We start from the raw sequence: 16,177 nt of genomic DNA on the forward strand, positions 1-16,177 counted from the left end.
GGGCAAAGGTGTAAAGCACCTGTGAACGGTGAGCCGGATTTCAGTGCAGCGGGGCAGTTACCTCCTTGGCGGTTCTTATATCTGAAGGTTTCCATCCTTTGTCTGTTTCTCTGGCACTTCGTTGGATTTATTAGTAATTAGTTAATTAGTCAAGAGAATGAACTGAGGAGGAAAGAGTTGACTGGGACACAGATTTAGAGGGCCCACAATAACTTTTTGGTATGTGAAATTCGAGGCCTTTCTAGGGTTGGTGTTACCATCAGAATCAGGAGACACATCTCCTGCCTCTGCCTGCCGGCACTTCTACTAGCAGATTAACCTAGTAGAATCTGCTCTGGCCTTAGTTTTCCACTGATTTTATCAGAGATAGATTTAGGCCAATAGGGCCTCCCATCCATTAGGATGGATCTAGAAAGAGGGGAGGGTATATCCATGGTGGGTGGGCATGTTGGGAACACAGGACACACATGGGTAGGGACATCCAGCATGGTCCCATCCAGTCAACCCATACCCTGCCTCCTCCTTCATTGAAAGATCCCCAGATTGTCCTCCCTCAAGGACCAGACTTGGCTGTCCAGCCCCACTGCCTGTCCGAGCTGTGCCTTTTCCTCTTCCTGGAGTGGGGTAGGCATTCCTTCCTCATTGAGATGCTGACTAAACTCACTCCTCTCCTCTCCAGCAACCTCCAGGACCTCTTCTGGTCTTGGGCAGTGGGGAGCACCTCCCCGGGAGTGGCCAGTTTCCTATCTTTTTCAGCTGTCTTGGGCTTTCTTCAGGCTGACCAAGCTGTTCCTTGCCTGCCACTGCCTTTGTCCAGGCAGGTCCTACTGTTGGGAATACCTGCTCCCCCATCTTCTCCGTCCACCTTCGACCATTTCCAAGGACCAGTGCACAGGCACCTTCTCCAAGAGCCTCCCTCAGCTTCCTTCTGCACCCAGGCGTGAGTCACCTGTGGTTGGAACCACCTCTGCTTCATCTCCCTCTGAGGGTACTGGGTCTTCAGGAATGAGGTGGTCCCACAGGCTTAGATGTTACAGGTAGGGCAGGGTCTTGTGATGGAAGAACCTGAGGCCAAGACAGAAGAGCTGAATCTTACCTTGGCTTTTCTTATTTTCCCCAGATACCTTTAACTCCATAGCTCAAACGGCCTTTGTAGGGAGTTTGGTTTTACATCTGAGCCTGCATGTCATCAGTGGGTATCAAAATGGCTCTGATGTTTTCTTGTTTGGTTTCTTTTTTCAGCAAATAGGACAAGGTCATATCATAGAGTTATGTGTATGTTCAATAACTTTAGAGGAGATCATTTTATCAGACTGTTTGAACTAGAAATGATTGCTAACTGTAATTCCAAACCCTGCAAGGCACCTCTGTAAACACTGCCAGAGATATGAAGAAATTTCTACAGTGCCCTGTTCTCATAGGGCTTTCACTGCCCATGAGGAGAGAGACATGAAATTTGTGAATCTAAATGTTGTTCAAAAATAACTGCAGGATTCCACCCACTTAAGTGAGAAGTCTAAAATAAACTCATAGAAGCATAGAGAAGAACGGTGGTTACCAGGGACAGTGGGGGAGGGTGGGTGAAATGGGGATTGGTGTTCAATGAGTATAAAGTTACAGTTATGCAAGATGAATAAGTTTAAGAGATCTACTGGACAACAATACAGTGCTTAGAGTGAACAATACTGCATTGTGCGCCCAAATATTCATTAAGGGAGCAGGTCTTGTGTTATATGTTCTTACAACAAAAACAAATAAGTAAATAAAGAAATACAATATTGGATGAGACTGTAATGGGAGAATGATGTTTAAGTTCTCTGGCTCAGTGGGGAGGGTGTTCAAGGAATCCTGGTCAAGCCCACTTGACCTGGGGTCATCCAAATGGGTGCAGAGAATCTGAGATGGTCACTGAGAGACTGAGGCCATAAAATAGGTCAGAGACAAAGAATTAAGGACACCAAGGGGTGTGTGAGCCAGAGCCAACCAAGGTGCTTGTGGAGCAGAGGGCTCTGTGGATTAGGATTTCAGGTTGAGTGGCAGGGAAGGAGCTGTTCTATCTGCAGAACTAAGGAAACCAAGACTGGTTGGGGACACAGGATGAAAGCTGTTTTACAGAGATACTGGAGGGGGATTTGGGACTGGCAATGTCCTAGAAGTAGTGAGAAAAGCAAGATCAGCTATCAGGAAAAAAGCCAGCTTGGAATTCTGATTGTAGAATGAGTCCCAACAAATGGGAACTGCTGCCATCAGAAGTGTGGGGAGAAGGACAGGGCTGAGACCCCTCTGGAGGAGGAAGTCCTTTGTCCTGGTGCACATGAGATCCAGCAGGATCTGGTGAAATAGGAACCTTGCCCAGGCATAGTGTAGGCAAAGCAGTGTCTTGTGTAGACAGGTGGTCATACTGTGCTGCTCTGGAACACGCTTCCTCACTGCAGTGTGGACGTGCCTGCTAGACAGCTGTGGGTTCCTGTGGGACACCTGACTCAGTCCTCTGTTCTGACCCTGGCTGTGCCTCTGGCCAGGCCAGAGCTGGACAGTGGAAAGCATGCCTCAGGCTTCCTCCCACAGGGCCCTGGCCTCCTGTCCTGGAGCACGTAGAGTCTTGCAGCTCTTCCTTGGCGGATGAGGAAACGCCAAGGAGAAGGAGTGTGTTTGGGGGCTCGCCTGAGTGTCCTGTCCCTGCGTGGGTATGGGAAGAATGGGCAGTAACTCTGAGGGTGGCTGCTCTGGGGTGGACGTTTGATGTGTGTGGGCCCCACAGGAGGAAGGGGCTCTGATCATCGAGGGACTCCTCAACATCGCCTGGGGACTCAGACGGCCCATTCGACTCCAGATGCAAGATGACCGGGAGCGAGTGCACCTCCCCTCAGCTTCGTGGACACCTGGACAGCCCAGCTGCCCACTGTGAGTGCCCAGAGGGCAGAGTGGGGTCAGTGGGCCTCATGACACCTTTCAACCCTAGCATTACTGTTTAGGGTGTTTGTGGGATAGGCTCAGCCTCAGAGTGGACAACCCACTCTGGACAGGTTCTGGCATGGGAGCCTAGCCCAGCCTGGCCTCCATTGTCCTGTGACTACCTCAGTCCTTCCTCACTTTATGTGCACAAAATGCAGCCTTGCCCAGGGTAACTTTGCTAGATAACAACCACATTGTCTCCCTCACAAAACATTCCTAGGCTTCTATCACCTCCATTTTACATTGCTGGAGGGGGATCCCAGGGCCAAGCACTCTACCACTGAGCTGCATTCCAAGTCCATTCAAACCTTATCTGCAGGGGGAGGGGGACTAAGAAATCACACAAATTTAGCTTCCTACTACTCTATTTTATTTTAATGTCAGATTTTATTTTTGTAAATATGTTAGAGTTTAAGATCAGATTTATTTTCAGGAGAATGTTTTGATCAGAAAGACAAAGTTTTCTTACCAATCCTACTGTTTCATGGACGTTTACCTCCTCCCACACTCGTACCTCTCAAAAGGGCACTTTGCTTGTTTCTGCATGGATGCCTCTTTTTAAGAAGCAAGCATTCAGAACTGTGCCCCCTGCAAACCTGGAGGTAAAACGGATGCTCTGGGATGACTCACCATGTTGACACATAAGCATATCCCCATATGCTCAGAGGACAGGTCTGAAGTGCCTAAAGACCTTCTGGGCTCCCTGAGACAGCATATCCCCATGTGTCCCTCGTCACTTATAGCAAATTTTGAGCCACACAGACTTAAAGCATAAAGTAAGACTGGAGAGCTATAGGTTCCTGTAAAGCAGTAGTGTGACCCATGTTCCTTTCCTGAGATAAATCTGGTCCCAGGTGCTATCAGCAATTGCAGACAGCAGCCCATGTATTCCCCTGGACTCTCCTGTCTGATTCTTCCTGGTAACGCTTTATTGCAGGCAGTATCCCATTGTGCCTGTTCTTTCTCCATCCTGGCATGGACTATATGGGCATGGGGTCAGTCCTACAGGAAATGTGGAGGATGGCCCTTTGGAGGTTGCCTCTGCCTGACTCCCTACCAGGGCCTTGGAAAACTCAATTTTCAAAATTGTTCAGGGCCCTGAAGCTGAGCCCACTGGGTACATAGCTGCATAGGGATGCACGGCACTGGCCCTGTGCATGTGTCTAAATCTTGCAGCCTAGCATGGCCGCTAGGGTCTATGGGGCTAGACATTTGCTCTTCCCACAGATGCCTATGGGAAAATTTTGCATTTCTTTGGTTTTTTGCATTCACTTGTCTCAGCTTGCCCCATTTCTGTCCTGTATCCTGCCCCCAGAGGCAGCCAGCTTCATCTCTTTGGCCTAAGCCACCTGCGTATTGTGATTGTCTCTTTTCAGAAAGGAACCACCTCCCCAGGACAGCAAAGTCACTGCTGAGGAACCAAGCACTCAGACTGTGCCCAAAGCTGAGAGTTCCAGAGATGGCTCAGGTAAGTTGAGCCCAGGAGCTGTCAGGACCCTGTTTCATCCAGGGAACCAGGGGATTGATGCACAACCACAGTCTCCAAAGTGCAGGCTTATGGAATAGCCCCAAGTAGCTTCATTTATCTTAGGAGTGACCCGTTCTAATAGAAAGCACTTTGCTTACAACCTCATTTACTCCCCTTTATGGAAAAGGGAGCAGAGACTTGCAGAAGGGTCACAGTGTGTCAGTGCCTTGAGTCCCCTGCACTGTGTCACGGTATACAAAGAAGGAACATCAGCAGAAGGCGCCGTGCGCTCCTGGCCCTAGGACTCTGGGGTCTTCATTCATAATCGCTCACCTGTCCTCTTTGTGCCTCTTCCCTTAGCACTCAGTGAAGGAGTGGGTGCACAGAGGACAGGTCTGAAGTGCCTAAAGAACTTGCTGGGCTCCATGAGACAGACAGGGAGGCTTATGGTCACATGATGTGACACAAGTTACACATTCCTGTCTGCAAACTGTCTGCAAATTGTCCAAGCTCTGCCCCTGCCTCTAACACTAATGTCATTGTGTGCTGTAGTGCGGTTTGACCACAGGATTCTTGGGAGCCTCACAAATCCCAAAGGTTGCCTGGTGGCTAGACCCATGGCAATTTCTCTGCTGCCGCCCTCCACTCTGCCACCATCTGTTCCATTTCTCTCCATAGGGTCCCTGGAGGAAGAGGAGGAAGTACCACAGTTGATGAGGACCAAGAGTGATGCCAGCTGTATGATCCAGAGGAGGCCCAAGTTCCGTGCACCTGGCGAGGCCCAGCGGATCCGGAGACACCGATTCTCCATCAATGGGCACTTCTATAATCACAAGGTGATAGTCCCCCCTGGTACCTTCTGGTGCCCTGAAGCTGAGAGCACAGGAGCCATGCCTGAGCACAGGCACTGCAGCCCTATCATCCTTGTCACCCCCCCATCCTAAAGGCTCAGGAGGAAAAGAATCTTGCCCAAAGACCCATTGGCATGACGATTCATTCATGATCTGTGCTTTCTCTGCCACACACTCACTGTCTTTCCATTCTCCAAGTGGTGTGGATTTTTGGCAAGCTCAAGGCAGACAGTAATGCCAATTTATCTTTAGTGAGGCAATGTTCTATAAAGTTTCCCTCCAAGTTCAATTGATCATTCCATGGGAACAGCATGTATCCAGCCATCACTCTCACTTGTTAAGTTAAACCTGCTAGGAGAGGTGTGGCTAGGAGCAAGTGTGTTTGTTCCCAGAGAACATGAACAACTCCTGATTCCCAGCACCCGCCTTTTGTCCAATTATGTATTGTACTGAACTTAGGAAAAGATCACCTTCCCCAAATTACATCATTCCACAAACAAACGGAACTGTAAAAAGAGAAGTTAATTGTTACTATAAATGGAATGAGTGGCAGTTTGGGTGAGGTCCTGGTTGGAGTGTCCTGTGATAGGCCATATCCTGCTGCCCTGGGAAATGAAAGCAAAGGTTTCCAGTTTGAGCAGCTGCCTTCCTTGATAGAGCATGACTCATGGAGATGGAGGAACCTGGGAGGTCCTAGGATTCAGGTCTGAAGGAACAAGTAGGTCAGGTCTTCTAGAGGTTATTCAGGCTGCCCTTGAGGCACCCTGGACTTTGGGATAAAGACTTCAACTCTGCAAGCTGAAGGGAAAACTTCTTTAATCTCATTACCTCCCTTCCGTGCCTTGCTAAGTTTGCAGTCAGTGTTTACAAATGACAGGGTTTTATTAAGTCCAGAAAAAAATCAATGTGAAAATCAAGTCTCCTGAAAAAGCACAGGGATAGCCAGGGTTGAAGTTCAATGGAGATTAAGAATATTATATAGATTAACAATAAGACCATATTATAATTTGGGTATCCTTTAAATCTTGTTTCAAAAAAGGTGTAATCTGTAAAAGGTTAAGCTCCAATTGTTAGTATTTAATAAATATTAACATGCCATTTTAAAGAAATTTTCAAAAATTGTCAATGAATTTGTATATGAGGCCAGGTGTGGAGGGACACACCTGTAATCCCACTGGTGTAGGAGACTGAGGCAAGAGGATACAAATTCAAAGCTGGCCTCAGCAATTTAAGGAGACTCTGAATAACTTTACTCAGTCTTTCCCCAAACATGATCTGATTCACAGTGAAGTTAACTTTATTTCCAGATTGGGTAAAACTTTTTAGCTGTTCTCACTGCTTTGTCCTGGCCTATTGGATTTGAATGTGGTCTATTAGAGAGAAACATTTTGTGGTTAGAGATGAGAAAGCAGCCCAAAGGCTTTTGTTCTCACTTGGAGTTGGTTTGTTTCATCTTGAGTTTTTTTTTTTTTTTTTAGGGAGGTGGTTTCTGGGGATTGAACTCAGGGGCACTTGACCCTGTCTCAAAATAAAAATTAAAACAGGCTAGGGATGTGGCTTGGTGGTTTAATACTCCTGGGTTCAATCCCTGGTACCAAAAAAAAAAAAAAAAAAAAAAGAATATGTACATAAGTTTAGGTTGCTTCTAATTCTGTGCTCCTAACAAACAAAGAAGAATATTTGGCTCAAGGTAAAAAATAGTGGGGTTTAACTCCAGTACATTGACTTCTCTAGTGTCTCTAAGAAATATGTCTGGAACATTGAACCTTATTTTAGTCATTGCAAATATCTCAGGAACATGATGTGTGGAGCACTCTGTGAGCTTAAAAGAAAGGAACAATGAGGTTTCTCATCACAGCCACAGCCTTATTTCCATTTGAACCACCCTCCTAAGAGAGGCTGCTCAGCCAGCCACACACTCAGGCCTTGGATTATTACCCCGGGAACAGACCTACCTGGAGAATATGGATGCATTTTTTCCTGACAGATGTCCTACTTTCCAGAACACAGACATTTTGGACAGTTGGATCACATCTCCTGGGTGAGAAAGGAGCTTCAAAAAAGAAACCCTATGTGAAAGCCCTCATTCTTACCTGCTCTACATCCATACCCAGTTAGTATTCATAAAAATTAGGATACAAATTCCTTGAGTCACAAGCAACAGTTGAAGGGCGGAGGGAAGAATAGTAGCACTGAGTTCTGGTGGGAGTTGTTCCAGGGTTTATTTCTTAGAACTGTGTACTTGTACTTCACTCAATCATTTCCACAAACTGTTCTGATCCACAGTGAGATTGGTTTTATTTCCAAACTGGGTAAAATATTTTAGCTGTTCCTATACTGCTTTGTCCTGGCCTATTGGATTTGAATGTGATCTATTAGAGAGAAGCCTTTTTGCGGTTAGAGTTGAGAAAGCAGCCCTAAGAAACCACTTGGAGTTAGTTGGCTTCGTCTTGAATATCTGTTTTTTGGGGGGAGTGGGTGGTTTCTAAGAATTGAATTCAGGGGCAGTTGACCACTGAGCCATATCCCCAGCCCTATTTTGTTTTATTTAGAGACAGGATCTCACTGAGTTGCTTAGCACCTCACTTAGCAATGCTAAGACTGGCTTTGAAATCAGGATCCTGCCTCAGCCTCCTGAGCTGCTGGGATTACAGGCATGCGCCATGTGCCTGGCTCATCTTGAGTTTCTCAATGCTTTGTGCAGAAGAAATACCAACAGTCTCTTGTTAATAAGATCTTTCAACTCCTTGAAATGGCTTAACCGCTCTTTTCCATGTTTCTTGGGAACTGATGGCTTTCTGAATAACCGTACAACCCGGAGTCAGTCTAGTTCTCAGCTATGGAAGAAGCAGGTTGGGCTTTGAGGCTGCCTCCGGATCTTATCAGAATAGAGACCAGATGGTGTTACTGAGAAAGTCCCTTAAGCACCCTGAGTCTCAAATACTCTCTTGAGAAAGCATACCAGAGAGGAGGAATATGTGAATTTGAACTCAGCTTATAAAGGAAAGAGAACTGACTACTTGCAGAGTAGTCCGTTTCTCCAGGAGGCACCTGAACCCAGAGTTAATGAACGGCTTTCAAGCATTGCAGAATCCTTATGTGGAAAAGTTCTTTCTAGATAGGTGACCCTGAGCAGCTATTTAACCTCCTGTAATCCTATGTTTTCTATCTAAGAAAAAGGAAACACATTATAGGCACTTAAAATGGTTGTTATGAGGATTAAATCAAAGATTGGATGTAAAATATTTAGCAGGTTCACTACATGGTTAGTATTTACTGAGGACTTATTAAGTATCAGGCAATGTCCTAGGTGATTTCATATTCAGATATTCCTCCACTTGTGATTTAGTCACCTTTTTCACTGCTGTGACTAAAGGACGCAACCAGAACAATTGTAGAGGAGGAAAATTTTATTTGAGGACTCCCAACTGCAGAGTTTTTGGTTCATATACAGCTAGCTTCATTTCTCAAGGCTCAAGGTGAGGCTGAAGATCATGGCAGAAGAGTGTGGCAGAGGGAATTGGTTCACATGATGACTAGGAAGCAATAGAGTCTCCACTCAACCAGATACAAAATATATACCCCAAAGCCATGCCCCCAATGCCCACCTTCTCCAGCCACACCCCACCCGCCTTACCATTCAATTAATCCCATTAGATGATTGATTTTCTGATTGAATTAAGTCTCTCATAACCTAATCAATCATCTCTTCTCTGAACCTTCTTGCATTGTTTTACATGTGAGCTTTTGGGGGATGCCTCACATCCAAACTATAACAAATTGTGATGAGATTGTGTCCTAATAAACCCATCATATATTGAAAATATCAATGATGAAAATGTATCTAGTACACCTGACCTACCAAACATCATTGCTTAGCAACACAACATTCTGTAGAGAGCTGGTGGTTTTTCCTTGTGATCCCATGACCGTCTGGGAGCTGTGGCTCACTGCCCTGTCCAGCACTGAGAGAGAAGATAGGATCATATTATCAGTAGCCCAGAAAAAGATCCAAATTCAAAATTGAAAAGTACAGTTTCTACTGAATGTGTATTGCTTCTGCCCCATTGCAAAGTTGAAAAATTGTGAGTCAAACCACCATAAGTTGGTGTCTCATAGGCACAAGCAAGATACATGCAAGATTATAATGTCCTCGTCTCCTGAGGAAAAAGCAAAACTGTTAAAAAGCCCATGTGGCTGGAACACAGGGTGCTTGTGAGGGGGTCTTAGTATCATAGATGCGTAACAATTAGATGAGCTGTGGATGGTGTTGCATAGGCTGTGGGAAGTCTTCAGATCTTTTTAATTAGAACCATGCTTTTTATTTTTTTATATTTATTTTTTGTTATAGTTGGACACAATATCTTTATTTAATTTATTTATTTATATGTGGTACGAACCCAGGGCTTTGCACCTGCTAGGCGAGCGCTCTACCGCTGAGCCACAACCCAGCCCCTCCCCATGCTTTTTATAAACTTCTCTCTGACAAATTGTACTGTACAGATAGCATGGCCTGGCATTCTTTCCAACTGCAGATTCTAAGTCAGGAAGTCTGAATTGGGTTAGGAGAATTGGGAGGGCCGAGGTGGAACTTTAGACTGTAAAGCAGACCAGACCACACACTACATTTCAGGGTTCTTTAAAAGGTGGTACACATATTTGGGCAGCAATTTGGAGACTGGTTTGGAGGGGCTGAGATGAAGGGAACATGTTGGAAACTGCTATAGCGTGACTTGAGGACCTCTGCTCAGGCACCACTAAGAGAATGTAGAATAAATAGATTTGGGACATTTAAGTCTTAGAATCAGCAAACACTTCGTGATTCAAAAGACAAAAAGAGTGAAGGGAAAACTGGCTTCCCCTTCCTCAGTGAATTACTTCCAGGACCCTGGTTCTTAGGATCCAGAGGGTTTTCCTTGGTGGTATACAGGGAGTGAGGTTATCTTCCTCAGGGATCTCTGTAAGACAGGAACCATTACAATTTCCCTGAGTGTCTCTAGGTCTGGGAACAGTTTGCACATAGATGTGCATGAATGGACAGGTGCAGGTGTTCCTAGAGCCCAGGCATCTGTTGCTTGAGTGTTCTCAGCACTGTGATGCCAACCCTGAGCTGTCTTCCCACCCCACACAGACCTCTGTGTTCACTCCTGCCTATGGATCCGTGACCAACGTGAGGGTCAACAGTACCATGACCACTCTGCAGGTGCTCACCCTGCTGCTGAACAAGTTCAGAGTAAGTCTGGGCACAATGGAGCAACCTTTCCCTGGGAGGATGACACTTTGCTGTTTTGCTGGGAGGAGAGTTGGAGAGGCAGAGGAGGGCTGTACACTAGCAAGGTTTCCTCTGCTGAACTGATATCTCTGGTATTTTAAGTAAAGAGGGAAGTAAATCTCTGGTATTTTTGTTGGGGATCTCATGGAGGGGCTCATGCTGCAAAATCATGTAATTTTGGTGCTTTGTGTATGTGGCTTTGTGGCTGTGGTTACTTTGTTCCATCTTGTCTCAAACAGTTGTTAAGACTGACTTTCTGTGACTTCCTGTGCAGGTGGAAGATGGCCCTGGTGAGTTTGCACTCTACATCGTCCATGAGTCTGGGGGTAAGTGTCAGCTTCCGCTTCCAGATTATAAAAGCAAGAAGATTCTGCTCCTATGGCAAGCTTGCCAACTGTACTTCTTCCCTGAGGGCTCTGGGCTGGCCTTCCTGGCAGTAGGCAGCCCTCCTATACTGGCATATACTGCACTTAAACCACACACCTTCTTCCCCAACCCCAACCCAGGCACACTTGCCATCACTCTCAGAATCCCATCAAAATTGTGCACAAAGCCACCATCACCAACCTCTTCAAATAAAATGGACCATTCTCAAGCTCATTGTGATTCAGTCAGGAGAGGTGGGGAGTGTAGGCCAGAAGCCGTGACTCAGAGCTGCTGCCACAGAGCCCGCATGCCCCTCTCTGTAACACTGGCATAGCAATGTCCTGTGACTGAGCTGGCCTGCACTTCCCCATTTCTTTTCCCCCTTCTGTCCACTCAGCTCTTGTTTCTTTCCTGACTGGATTTTATTGAATGACACTATAGGAGAAGGAAAAAAGTATATTCCCTCTACCCTCCTTTTTTGTAAATAATATTGGGAAGAGAAAAACAAAAGGGGGTTTGTGAACAGGTGCATGGTGTATTCCTATGGGAGTTCTCAGGAATGAGTGACTCAAAGGGGCGGTTAGAAATTGGGCTTTCAAAGCACTTCAGCAGAAGAAAAGTTTTTAGAAAAGTGACCAAACAAAGAAGGGATTTGAGTTTCCAGGGAGGCAAATAGTGTAAAGGTCAAGATATCAGGGAATTAATGGAAGATGAGGACTAGTTTCAATATTAACTATGTAGATTCCTCTGATGTTAGTTCTGAGATGACAAGGGTCTAGAGCTGTCTCTGGTAATTAACTTCTGTCCTTTCTGGTAGAGGGGGAAAGGGAACCATTGAAAAATTTATTTTCTGCTTTTAGGCAAATAGGAGCAGGACACAGAGCTTTTCTTGTATTCATTCTTTCTCAGTTGCCTTTAGCACAACATAATCCTGTGCCAAAGTGGCAGATTTGGGGTTGGCTTGTCCTGCAGCCTTTCCACAGGAAGTGAGGTCTGAAGAAGGTTCCCTGAGCTCCCTGAACATCCATTCCCTACAATGTTCCTGTCCTGGTACGAAGAGAGACATTTCTAACATCTTATGGATTTTATAAATTGCCTTTTGTTTCAGAGAGGACAAAATTAAAAGATAGCGAGTATCCACTGATTTCCAGAATCCTGCATGGGCCCTGTGAGAAGATCGTCAAGATCTTCCTGATGGAAGCTGACTTGGGCGAGGAAGTCCCCCACGATGTGAGTAGGGGCTAGATGGGGGCCTGCTTCCTTGGGAGGGTCTAGGAGGAAACATGTGGATTCCAGAGGGCTATAAAGGTGACCTGGGCCAGAATCCTCTCAGGTGATGTCTCCTGGGACCACACAGCTGTCCTGAAAGGGCTCCAGTTCCCTTCTTCCTAGTGACCATCAGCTTCGTCAGCTGGCTTAGAAGAAAGAAGTTGAGTCCTAGAAAACTGGGGCCCTGTGCTTTTACTCTCACACTAGTGAACCCTCTTCCTTCTTTGGAATGTACCTTTTTTGTTATTACATTCAATACCCACACAAGAGCTCCTTGACTAGGGCCTATGTAAGGGAAGAAGATGGCTAAGTCCTACCAACAGTCTGACCAGACAATGAACACATGTTCAAACTCCTGTGCACAGAAAAAGCCCTAAAGGTAGCCCAGTCTCCCTCAGCCTCTTCCCAGAGCTGGTACTGTTTCATTCCATTGTTAAAAACAATGCTGTTCTCACCAGCCTCCCCACACCCACCTATAGAGAACACCCAGTGTGACAATGCTGCAGTATTGAATGCTCTTCCTAATATTCAACTCAATATTTCCTCCCAGGGATAATAGTTGCCTTCAAGATAAGAATGGTTCCCATTCTCCCATCCTACACCACAGGGCAGTGTTGGGGGAAGGGTGGGAAGAAGGGCAGCTACTTCTGTGGACACAGGATGTTGGCTGGATTGGCCACTATGGAAGCCATGAGAAAAAGAAAATACATTTTAGGCTTCTCATTTAAAGCACATTAAAATGTTCTTGGATTTTCTAGGTCGCTCAGTACATTAAGTTTGAAATGCCGGTGCTGGACAGTTTTGTTGAAAAATTAAAAGAAGAGGAGGAAAGAGAAATAATCAAACTAACCACGAAGTAAGCAGCACTTAATCAGCCAGTCATGGGTTCTGATCATCAGGGCATGTCTGCAGGGCACGCCTGTGCTGGGTACCTGGTGCCCTTGCAGTTTGAGGAGGCCTGCTTGTCCTGGCTCCTAGCATCACCCTCTGGTCTCTCAGTACTGACAGCATACTGGGGTGACAGCCTGCCCAAACGGAGGGAACCCAATCTAGACTGCCCAGCCAGCCTTGGCATTCTCAGAATCCTGGAATATAACTGCAGAAAACTGGGAGGGAAAGGGAGAGGCAAGAGCAAGGGTGGGCACTGGATCTAGTGATCTAACTCTGGAAAAGCAACCACAGAGAGGGCCTGCTAGGTGCAGCTTCTGTCTGGTCTGAGACCTTTTGTACTAGCAGGAATACTAATCCTGCTGGAAGGTGGCAATTGTTGGAACTCAAGCACCAGCAGCTATTGCATCAAGGATGAGTTCAATAGAAAGGGGAACAGGGCCTGGCTGTGTGAGATCAGCCAGACTGCAGGTCCCCATGACCTATCTATCCTTCAGCAACATGGAGTAGAACATGTGGAAACATTCCCAGGGCCTGAGGAAGGAAAGGCAGGCTGCTCACTGCAGAACCTTGGGTTGGTAACTGGTTTGGATTCTGATGTCTGACTGAATGACTCTTGGAAAACCTCATCCCCCCAACAGCTTCCAATGGTGCATTGGGGCCCACAGAGGGAGTCTGTGAGATCCCAGAGTGAAGGATCTCTTGTGCCATTGAACATGTCATTGTAGGGTTTTAGAGCAGGAAGGGACCTGGGAATCACTTGATCAGTCTACTCAGTGTGCAGGGAGGAAACTGAGGCCCCAAATGAGGAAGGACGTAGCACAGGTTATCTGTAGAGTCTGGGCTGGAACACAGGCTTCTTGACCCCTGACATGTTGCCCCGTGCATTCCAGTATGCTCCTGCCTATGCTGGAGAGTTTTTGGAATGGAATTGAAACAATCTCTACGCAGTAAAGAGCCTTACTGATGCTCCTCACAGGAGCAGGCTGGACTCTTCTCTTTGCTTCATAGAGGAGAGGTAGTGACTGTCAATCATCCACTCAAGAGCAGTGAACTGGGTCAGATATCTTTGTGCTCCCTCCCTTCTTCTACTCCTACCTTAATGCCCCTCCAGCCTCAGTGAGTCCCCTTGTCTTTGTCTCCCTCCAGGTTCCAAGCCCTGCGTCTGACAATGCTGCAACGCCTAGAGCAGCTGGTGGAGGCCAAATAGCAAGCCAGCACATGTCTCTTCTAACGCCCACTACAGCAAGTGCATATGGAGTCCCAGCAGCCAGGCCTTGACTGGTCACACTGATTAATGGCTGCCTAAGGAATCTAGTGCCTGTGTTTTTAACCTGTCTGAAGTCTAAGCATTGTGAGTCCTGCATTCCTATCCTTGGCTCCATAGTGAGCACACACAGGAAGCAGACCCAGGCCCCAGGAGCCAGGAACTTGCCAATTGTGTTCTGCTTGGCAAGCTAGCCTTGAAGTGATTGGCACTGAAACTGTGCCAATGGCTGTGTCTCCTTCTCAGGAGAATAGTATCTGACTAGCCCCTGGGGTGTAGGCTTCATCCATTGGCCTAGTACCTGGCTTAGAGTTCCAGTAGGGCCACCAAGCACTGTTCTCATTCTCCATGTGCATCACGAGATCCCTGTCTATCCCATATCATACTGCTACTTGGTTACTCTACTGGGGAAAGCAGGTGCTGCCAGAAGTTATTGGATGTACCCTGTTTCCAGCTATCACTTTATCACAATATCCCAGGCTGCTAATCCTCTTTGCACAGCCCAGCACCTCTACTGCAGAGCCTAAATCAGAAATAAAACCATGGGGAACCCATCTGCTTTCTGCGGAGATCATTCTTCTGAACAAAGCCCAAAGGAATTATTAAAAGAAGCTTTCTGAAAGAAATTCACCAATTTAATCACATTGGGGAGGTGGCTTCTATGGTATTGAATGGACACTGCTGGCAGTGGCTTAAGAAGGCAGTGCTTGGCCCTCATCACCACTGTCCTGTGGACATCTATCTGCCTCGTGCCTTCTCTGGACATGTGTACTTCCTATTTAGTGGACAGGGGACAACTGTAAACACTTCCCTGTGTGGTAATGAGGAGAAAGGTCTGTTTGGGGAGAAAAGGCTTTAAATTCCCTGGGGCCAGATACTGAGCAATTATTGTTTGTTGACTATTGGAGAATTTTTGGAGTGAATGAGAAATCCTTTGCAAAAACTGTAACAATTTACATCAGCCATGTTGGTCTAAAACAGAAAACAGAAGATCAAATTCTTCTGCTGGGGTCTGTGAATGGCAGATTTAAAAGGAAGAACCATATAGACTTGCAAAGATAGGAGAGATTTTATCATCTAGGCATGTAGAATCTCCTTATGGAGTGCCCAAAAGAGCAGAGCATGGAAACAATCAGGCAGTTTGGAGTCACTTGTCAGGGTAAATTTCATACCAGATTGCCCTCACCCAGATCTGTCACCATAGAAACTCAAAGATTCCAGGGGAGGTCTGACAGCAGTTCTCTTGTCTTTTCTTTTGATTGGCATATATATTTTCTTAGGTGCTCAATAAAGGTGTGCTGTATTAAACTGAAGAAGTGAAGACCAAGCTTTTCTTTTCTTTTTCTTTCTGCATATTCATATTGACCTCTTTTTCTAATCTCTGAATTTCTTAGAGAGCTTGGCAGGAGAGCCACAACCCAATTCTACAGGACTCCTGTGTTTTTCAGGCCTAGCCTGCGGATTGGTGTGGGGTCTGAGGTGAGACTGTTGTAGGACATAAAGGAAGAGTCACGGTGACAGCCTATGAGTGATCTGAGCAATATGGTCACCCTGCATCAAAGAATCTTAGCATCAGAAAGGCCTCAGGAATCTTCCAGGCAGTGACTCAGTAAAGGGTAAAAAATGAACCAAGCAGAAACTTTCAGGTAATTTTATTTACTCACCAGTCCATATTTACAACGTCAGGTCTGACAACTGCCTGTCTATTGTTCAGGAGTAACTGAGTGACTGCCTTATGCCAGACCTGTGCCCAGCCTGGAAGAACAAGATGGAGTGACCATCTGTCCTGTGTTCAGGGATCTCTTTGTCAGAAGCAGGCCATCTGGGAATGTCAGGAGACC

At 46.2% G+C, this 16,177-nt stretch overlaps 1 protein-coding gene across 3 annotated transcripts in view; it reads left to right on the forward strand.

The window, feature by feature from the left end:
• The window catches only part of Rassf4 (Ras association domain family member 4), a 35,787-nt gene extending 20,135 nt beyond the window's left edge, over nucleotides 1-15,652 (forward strand). For 2 of the 3 annotated variants that reach the window (XM_076835338.1, XM_076835339.1), the window contains exons 4-12: nucleotides 818-940; nucleotides 2,762-2,904; nucleotides 4,332-4,423; nucleotides 5,102-5,259; nucleotides 10,406-10,507; nucleotides 10,821-10,872; nucleotides 12,021-12,142; nucleotides 12,940-13,037; nucleotides 14,219-15,652. In XM_076835338.1, coding sequence (XP_076691453.1) covers nucleotides 818-940; nucleotides 2,762-2,904; nucleotides 4,332-4,423; nucleotides 5,102-5,259; nucleotides 10,406-10,507; nucleotides 10,821-10,872; nucleotides 12,021-12,142; nucleotides 12,940-13,037; nucleotides 14,219-14,279 — 951 coding nt within the window. In that variant the 3' untranslated portion in view covers nucleotides 14,280-15,652. The remainder of the gene's footprint in view (nucleotides 1-817; nucleotides 941-2,761; nucleotides 2,905-4,331; nucleotides 4,424-5,101; nucleotides 5,260-10,405; nucleotides 10,508-10,820; nucleotides 10,873-12,020; nucleotides 12,143-12,939; nucleotides 13,038-14,218) is intronic. The other variant, XM_076835340.1, reaches the window with a different exon arrangement.
• The last annotated feature ends 525 nt before the right edge of the window (nucleotides 15,653-16,177 follow it).

The sequence above is a fragment of the Callospermophilus lateralis genome, chromosome 15 (genome assembly GCF_048772815.1).
Source record: "Callospermophilus lateralis isolate mCalLat2 chromosome 15, mCalLat2.hap1, whole genome shotgun sequence".
NCBI classification, from domain to species: Eukaryota; Metazoa; Chordata; class Mammalia; order Rodentia; family Sciuridae; genus Callospermophilus; species Callospermophilus lateralis.